The sequence below is a fragment of the Carassius carassius genome, chromosome 43, assembly GCF_963082965.1.
Source record: "Carassius carassius chromosome 43, fCarCar2.1, whole genome shotgun sequence".
In the NCBI taxonomy this organism is placed as follows: Eukaryota; Metazoa; Chordata; class Actinopteri; order Cypriniformes; family Cyprinidae; genus Carassius; species Carassius carassius.
In genome coordinates, this window is record NC_081797.1 from 14871301 (window position 1) to 14880670 (window position 9370).

General features: G+C 35.0%; 1 protein-coding gene across 1 annotated transcript; it reads left to right on the forward strand.

The window, feature by feature from the left end:
* The first annotated feature begins 4587 nt into the window (after window positions 1-4587).
* LOC132125156 (dnaJ homolog subfamily A member 4-like) lies at window positions 4588-8431 on the forward strand. The gene is made up of 7 exons (XM_059536415.1): window positions 4588-4729; window positions 6028-6202; window positions 6358-6462; window positions 6564-6791; window positions 6871-7101; window positions 7199-7299; window positions 8017-8431. Exons 1-7 carry the CDS (start codon window positions 4598-4600, stop codon window positions 8230-8232), a joined length of 1188 nt encoding a protein of 395 aa, XP_059392398.1. The 5' UTR covers window positions 4588-4597; the 3' UTR covers window positions 8233-8431.
* Window positions 8432-9370: the final 939 nt, after the last annotated feature.

Genomic DNA, 9370 nt, shown 5'->3' on the forward strand with positions numbered 1-9370 from the left:
AATTTGTTCTTTATTTCTAACCGTGTTCGGAAGATGTGCAAAACACAGGATTAATAATATTTATAACAATATAAGCATAAGAAACGCCAATAGCAACGCTATCTCACGACCTATTCGTACGTATTTTACGGGGTGGCTTGTTCGTATGAATTTTATGGTGCCCATAAGGTGACTTGTTCGGTTTACTTAGGCTACGTTCACACTGCAGGGCTTAATGCTCAATTCCGATTTTTTTTAAAAAAAAATCGATTTTTTTGCAAGGCCGTTCACATTTCCAATTAAATGCGACCTTTTGTGATCTCCTGTGTGAACATGAAATGACCCAGAAGTGACCCGCATGCGCAGAAGAGTACTCAATGGTCAACGACGTCACTCGTTGTTTGCGGAAGTAGCTAACGTTAAACATGGATGTCAACAACAGTGTAGTCAACAGCGGAGCTCTTTTTGCAATATTAAAGTTATTTTCCCAATGGAGCCAGCACAATTACAATCCTCTCGTTTTAAGAAGAAAATTAAAAAGAAGGAGGACAGCAAGGTTTTTGGCCATGGCGTTTTGTGGAGCAGTATTAGCAACGTCGGTACAGAGAAACGTGTGGGTGCGGAGTCGCAGCCAGGAGTGGTGGGATACTGATGTGAGTGGCTTCACTAATACAGAATTCATCAGTTTATCTTCTCGTTCCCGCCTACTTCAATGCAGAATTATGACGTTTTTAGCGTATCAATGACGTACGGGTCGGATACATGTGGCCTGGCCGTTCAGACGGAGGTCGCATTTCAAAAGATCGGATACGTATCGGATTCAGGACCACACACCCAAGTGGCCTGGGTCACATTTGAAAAGATCGGATCTGTGTCGTTCAGACTGTCATGAAAAGATCAGATACAGATCGCATAGGGGCAAAAAAAAATCAGAATTGGGTTTCAGCCTGCAGTGTGAACGTAGCCTTAGTTTTGTCGTGGCCACGACATAATAACTCATGGGAACGTGATAATATGTTGTGGCCACAAAGCCTCGAGATGCTATGTTGAGGGAACAATATCCATTTCTCGTGGCCACGACTTCTTATGTTGAGGGAACACATGTTTTTCTCGTGGCCACGAGTTTAATGCGTAAACAAACCTGCGTGACCATAGCAACTCGGGATTATCAGAGATGGATTCATTAACATTTTATTTTGAATTACGAAATTATTATATTAATTATACATATAAAATGTATGCATTTACATTATGACATTTTATGTTAATGTCAAGAAATTACAGTATGCTATTATTTATAAAAGTATTCAGAATGTTAAGTAAAGAGATCGAAATTGAAGCAAAAAAAAAAAAAGAATATAAACGAAATAAATAAAAATAACCAATAATAATAGGCTAATAATAATAATAATGTACACATATTATTACGTGGAAAGACTATCAGTTAATGGACTTAAAAGACTGTAGGATGAATACTTTTTTTTATATATTTTATTATGCACTTTATGTAATATTTATTTATGATAAACTTCATTTGAATGCTGACGATCGCATGTAATACAGCCTGGTAGCCAAAGCACATGGTTAATATAATAATTACTTAATTCTTCGGCTCCGAAGATGAATAAAAATGGACTTGACATTAGAGAGTCAGGTGGAGCTACAAACTTTCTGTAGCTGTTAAAGGGGCAGGACAAAGCAAAGCCGCACTCCAGACATTATAAACCAAGAGTTTACACAAGCTCAGCTGTTCAGCTATAACTCGAAGAACTTTTTTGTTAAAGAAGCTGCACTATAGAGACTATGAACTCCTTCACAGTGAACTTGAATGCTCAAATCTGTGTTACTATCATGTCAACACCTGATCATGTGAGGGAAGCCGAGCTGCCTGCTGCAAATGAGCGGAGCATAAGAGCGACCTTACAGCGAGTGTTTCTACATGCTTCTACCCTTTGCACTTTTCTCCTGTCAGTAGCCTTTTCTTTATTTCTTTTAAGCGGTCTTTATGACAGATATTTTCAAACTGATGACAGGAGAGACGCTGAGCTTTCTGCCACAAATCAGTGGAACATGAGCTCGATCTGTGAACAAGTGTTTCTACACACTTGTACATCGCTGCTGGATCACATCATACAAATGCTCTTCTAAACATCACAATACAGAGATTTCTGACAGAGAAGAGCTGGAGAACTCAATCAGGATCTACTCATCCGTCTATGAAACACAGTTGAACTGACGGCTGTTTTCTGGAAGACAGAGAATCTATCAGCCTTCAAATCACTGAAACTTTGACCCTACAAACTTAATTCTGTGATTCTTTTAACAAAACCAGTAAAATACTGTTACACCGCTATTGTTGTTGGTGTTTATTTCTAATAAACTGATTGCCAAAACAGTTTTTGAATTTCTTAAAAAAAACTTCTCAATAAAAAAGGAAGATGAAGTCTCTTAGACACTAAATTAATCATTGAAAATCAAGAAATGAGAAAGTAAACTTTTGAAGGCATTGGCTCCTTAATAAACTGGGGAAAAGTTTACAAAGTCAGGTTAACACCTATCGAAACAAAGTGATGTAAAATTAGCTCATTTGGATCTTCCTTCCACCTTTAACAAAAAATAAATAAATAAATAAAAAATGATAACAATAAAACAATTCTGCCATTGCTTTTGATTTTTAACTTAAAAAATCTAATCTACATTAACAACAGTTATGCAAAGTGCATGCTATTTATAATTAGGCAACCAGAAACAGAAAAAGTAATAACAGTGGGCCTATGTTAGTGGTTTGATACTCTTTTGGTCGTATTTACCTGTAAGTGGTTCACAAAGTGCATTTGTAGGTGTTCACTCAAAGAGCTTTTTCACTGCTCGCAAATGATAGGATGCTTTTACAGTCTTTACTCGACTGTGTGTAAACATCTGCTTCATCCAGTGAGAACCATCCGGAAGAATCTACAGATGATTCAGATGTGGCTGAGCCGTTCGAATGATTCAAACTGAATTATAACAACGAACAAAAATTCTACATAAAACAGTATTCACGTCCTATTAGGATGACAGAAGGGCTATAATATATTTCACTTTAAATGTTTGACAAGCTATATAAACTTTATAGGGCAAAACTGTTGAAGCAACTTTTGTTTTTACAAACTTAAATATGTTTCTGTTATATTAATTGGTGGTAAATAGCCCTAATCCTCATTCAGATTCATATTTCTGTTGCTTGCAATAAAATGAACAATAACTAAAATAAAATATGAATAAACGGTGTCGTTTCAGCTAATTGCCTTGGTAACCGTTTCATTTAGTTTTATTTACTAACATTAAATTAAATTAAACTAAACCAAGCAAATAAAAAATAACGAATAACACAATTGTAAATAACATGCATCATCTTCGTTTAGCCTGCAGAAAAGTTTACTTTGTTAAAGAGCGACCTCTGCTGAGCAATTGGCTAATAGATTTTTGCAATGACATTTTCCATTAGTTAAAAGAATGATGTTCCTGTTAATCCCAGTAAAGCTGCTTTAAAACGATCTGTAATGTATTGTTTAAAGCGCTATGTGATTAAATCAGAATAGACACATGTGGGATCAAGATTTACTTTGCTTTAGTAATGACTTGCTACGTTCTATATCTGATACACGTGCTATAACATTCTTTTCTTTACATTAATTTTTGCAGTATTTGCACATGCATCTTACATTTCTTTTAAAAAAAATCTACTTTGCATGTTACTGTAAATTAAAACATGCAAACCCATTCTAACATACACAAAGTTAGGTAGGACTTTAATTCATAATTGCTTTGATACCAACATCTCATGATTTTACTTTGCTTTAGTAATAACTTGCTACGTTCTATATCTGATACATTGCTATAGCGGTCTTTATTTTCTTTCTTTCTTTTTGCGTTAATTTTTCAGTATTTGCACATGCAACTTTGCATATCACTGTAAATTAAAACATCATGCAAACCCATTCTAACATACATAACGTTAGGTATGACTTTAATTCATAATTGTTTGGATACCAACATCTCATGATACCATTCTGCATGCCCTTCTCTCGTCTATTGTTCTTGTGGAAGGTTCCGGCGACGGAGCTCGAGAAGGTTCTGGAGCACCGCGGTTTATATAAGAGCGACAGCGCGCGCTGCGCTCAGCAGCAGTACAACAGTCACACAAGCAGAGAGACGAACCCAGCGACCCAGCGAGCCGGCTTTAACTCTTCCTTTATTCCTGTGAGTATCCTCACACTCATAGCGTACACGAATACAATCACGAAGCTTTATTTGAGGTGTTCTCTCCAGAGCCATTCACTAGTGTAAAGGACAGTTTGAGTAACGTTACCACGTTAGCTTTCAAGTAATAACAGTCCGTTGTAATTCAAGTGACCGCTTCTATTAACCTTCTCTAATATTGTTTTATGCGACCTTCTCTAATATTGTTTTATGCGACCTTTTCTAATATTTTTTATGTAACATATATATGTTTAGTGGCATTATTAAACACTGTATTCAGCTTTAATGTCTTTTAGCTGTCCTAGGTGTATTGTGGTAGTAGGCAGGACTGTTGATATGTTGTGTTTCTGTACTCTGTAGCTGATTCCTGTCAAAGATGGTTCGAGAAACCGGTTTCTACGATCTGCTCGGCGTCAGTCCCAAAGCCTCGCTGGACGAGATCAAGAAGGCATATCGGAAACTGGCGCTGAAATATCACCCGGACAAAAACCCGAACGAGGGCGAGAAAGTAAGCGAGGGCTGTGTCATGTTTCACGTTGACTTCTAAATACAGCGACAGAAACACGAGGAACTTTCTGGAAGTGTCCTGAAAACTCCTGCGAGATGCATTTCTAAACATGGCTTTGAGATCCATCCACATATATGGATGCAAATAGTTCATGATTTGTATTTGTGTTATTATTAGATTTTTTAACGTTTTTATTATTTTGAATGAAGCAGTAAACGGTGCAGAAACCATTGACAGTAATGTAAGAAGATAAAACAAAACAACTGAATTTAAGTATTTTGTTTAATGATTATATTTTATCTTATTTCATGTTTTTACACTTTCGTATAGGGACCGATTCTCACTATTAACTAGTTTCTCATTAGCATGTCAATTATTAACATATTGGCTGTTTACTAGTAATTATAAAGCACATATGTTTCACATTTCAGAGTTTCTCAGCAGTGGAAGTCATCATAGTTGGGATAACTTTTAAATCAGTGAATGGGAGAGTACCATAAATATATCTATTTTTTGCATTCCCATATGCTCAAAAAGCAAAACAAGTACTCTCATGACTGACAAAAATGGTTAAAATTGAGAGAGACTGATAATGATAGTCAGAAGAGAGAACGATGTCAAATTGACCGACCCTCCCATAGACAGTGCATTAGAAACACCCTCGCATTAGCGTTGACTAGTCGTTGCTTTTTAATTTTTTTATTTTGTAATTTGATGCAAAGGTGATAAAATGCAAAGTATAGTGTTATAAATGTACATGCATGCATTTAAAAAAAATCTAAATATAAAAAAAACTAAAGGATTTACGATGCTGATGAATGTTAAATGCGTATATTAAGTCTTGTGAAAAGAATTTAACATCTATAATATTATAGAAACTTAAAGTTCAGGAACGTTGCTTTGCAACAATTTGAATAATTAAAAGCACTATACAAATAAAATTTAATTGAATTTCACTTGCATAACATAAGCAGCAAAATAGGAGATTATTACAGTCGTAGTTTACCTTAAAATAAAGTGTGACCATGTTGTCTTAGATATTTGTTGTGATTTTAGAGAAGGAGACAAACTTGCCAGTTTTTAAAAATACCTAAACATAAATTAAAATAATGGCAAAAAAATCACAAACAATCAAATATATGAATAAATAAAAATAACTGTGGGGGAAAAAAAAAGATGGTAAGTAAAAAAGTAAGCAATTTAAAAGAGTAGATATCAGTACAGGAGAATAACAGACTGGTGATGGGAAGTGTGTTTATGCATGAATTATTAAAATGAATCTCTTTCCTACCCTCCAGTTTAAACTAATATCACAAGCCTATGAGGTCCTTTCCGATCCCAAAAAGAGGGATTTGTATGACCAAGGAGGTGAACAAGCCATAAAGGAGGGAGGCATGGCAGGAGGAGAATCTCCAATGGACATTTTCAACATGTTCTTCGGTGGCGGAGGCAGAATGCAGAGAGAAAGAAGAGGTGAGACGATTATTTACTGTACTAGGTGGCAGTAAGCAAGAGTCATGTTTTGTAACAAAGTCAAATATAGTCTTAAATACAGTTTATGCACTTTAATGTTTCAAATCCTGGTGGTTGGTAGCTAATACGGTGTGCTATCTGTTTTCTTTATTCAGGTAAGAATGTGGTTCACCAGCTGGGAGTCACACTGGAGGAATTATACAATGGCTCAACAAGAAAACTTGGCCTTCAGAAGAACGTGATCTGTGAGAAATGCGAAGGTAAGAAGATTGCAAGTCAGCTGAGTTCCTTTAATGGGAAAATTGTTCTAATAATATTGTAATTCAAGACCCGGTGGTGATGAAAATGATCTGTCTTGCAGGTTATGGAGGCAAAAAAGGCACCATTGAAAAATGCTCAAGTTGCAAAGGAAAAGGGGTTCAGGTCCAGGTGCAACAGATTGGACCGGGAATGATCCAGCAGATCCAGAGCATGTGCTCCGACTGCCAAGGACAGGGAGAGAGGTTCAACTCCAAAGACCGCTGCAAGAACTGCAATGGACACAAAGTAGAGCGCAAGAAGAAGATTCTTGAAGTCCATATCGACAAAGGTAGAAGAACATGACGTTTGCTGAATTCCAGGCACTTCTGTATTCTAATGAAGTATACTAATAATGGTCATTATCACAGGTATGAAGGACGGCCAGAAGATCACATTCAGTGGAGAAGGAGATCAAGAGCCTGGACTGGAGCCTGGTGATGTTATAATCGTACTGGACTTGAAAGATCACCCCGTCTTCCAAAGACAAGATGACAACCTGATGATGAAGATGAAGATCAAGCTGGTGGAGGCGCTCTGTGGGTTCAAAAAAACGATCTGCACGCTAGATAACCGATTGTTGCTCATCAGCTCACCTCCAGGTATGTCCTATATGCTATTTATATGTGCGTAATATTCAAGTGATATTTCATTTAATATTTAGGACATCAGATTTTCATTCTTCTTTTTATTTTTTAGGTCAAGTAATAAAACCTAATGATCTCAAATGTATTCATAATGAGGGCATGCCTGTGTACAGAGACCCTTATGAGAAAGGGCTTCTCATCATAAAGTTTGAGGTAAGTCAGTACTTAATCTGATTATATTACTTATAACATGTTTTATTATTTTGATTTCAATCATTTCAATTAGTGCTTGTTTTTTTATGTCGCTATGCATCTTCAAGAAACAAACCATAAATAGATGGCCTACTGCCAAAAAAAGTAATTACTAATAATAAATTGAAATAAACAATTTAATCTGATTTGTGATCATTAAAAATCTTACTATTATATTTTATTCTATTTCTTTAATTACTATTTGGATTTAAGTTTTGCTGTGCAAAACATTAAACATTAATATACATTTAAAAAACATTACATATACATTTAATTATCTCCAAATTGATTAGACAATCTATTATACTGAAAAGACCGTAAAAATTAAATGTGTGATGATCATTATTTATATATATATATATATATATATATATATTAGCATCTTATAGGAACAAAAATTTCTTACTGCTAAAAAAACCCCTATTACTAATTAAATAAAGTTATTTAATATAATTCAATTTTCATCTTATTTTTATTTTAGAGTATTTTGCTTGGAATCTTCTATGAAAAAAACTAAAACAAATAGCTTACAGCCAAATCACATTGGAGATAAAAAGTTTAGTTAATATATAATAAATAATGAAGGAAAAAAAAAATCGCGTGTGAAAGCAAACAATGACTGAATTTTAATTTGTGCTGGGAGCATCACATCTTACTGAAGCCTTTCTGTTCTCTCAGATCGAGTTCCCAGATAAACACTGGCTACCTGAACACATGCTGCCTGACCTGGAGAGGCTACTTCCTGTCAGAGAACATATCATGATGTCAGATGATATGGAGGAGGTGGACCTGTGTGAAGTAGACTATGAAAGACAGGAGAGAAACCGCAGCAGTGAAGCCTATGATGAAGATGAAGGGCCCAGGCATGGTGGCGTCCAGTGCCAGACTCAGTAAATGTCATGTAGAAGAAACACTGGAGCAGTCCTCGTGTAGCTGCACATGTACACTCAATATTAGGCTGGTTTAATGTAGTTCTTGTGGAGCTATACGTACAGCAAGAATTTCCTCACCAAGCCTTACAAAACGGACCACTTTCTTTCATTGCAATTGTTCTTTCTGAAGTGTCTGAGGAGGAACCAGGAGTGTTTGGCAATTACCACCAGAAATGAGTATTAACGGACATTTAATTAAAGCAACTATTTTGGATAAAAATGTCATTTACAAATGGAATTTAATAGTGACGTAAATGTGCATGTAAACTATTATTTATGTTCGAGTATGTTCACTTTTGTATGTTAATCCATAGATGTGCTTTGGTCAAGAGCGAGGGATGCGTTTTTCTGCCAGCTGAAAATCTGTATTTGTATATTTTCTAAGAATGTGACACACACCATATATTTAATGTGTTGTTTCCTTCTTTTCACAAATAAAACATTTCATTAAAATTCCTCCTTAAATATACTGTACATAATTGCAACTTAATAAAAGCAATCTCAAAAGGTCAGTGAGGGTCGGTGAGATAATTATTAATTTGTACAAGAAAATAGACAAGGATACATCAAATTGATCAAAAGTGATATTAACAACAGGAAAAAAAAAATCTACTTAAAGTGTTTTTTTTACTTTCTATTTAAAAAAAAAAAAATAACACTGAAAAATAGCTTCCACAAAAATATTAATCAGCAACTGTTTTTTTTTTTTGTATGTATAATATAAATAAAAAGAAAACTCTGATTTCTGAAGGATCATGAGACTGAAGACTCGAGTACTGGATGCTGAAAATTCAATTTTACATCCCAGGAATAAATTATATTATTAAACAATATAAAATACAACAATTTTATTGTAAATTATAATAATATTTCACTATGTTTATATTTTTAATCAAATAAACAGCCTTGCTGAGCACTAACAGAATTAAGATATCCTTGTTATCCTCAAAAGTTTGAATGGTATTGTTGATAGTTTCTTAACCACAAAATATAGATGTTAAAGATTACATAAGATGAGGTCATGGAGCACTGCATGAGCTGAGAAATGAAACTGTACTGACTGTTCTGGAAATGTTTGATTCAATTGGAGGATGCAGCTG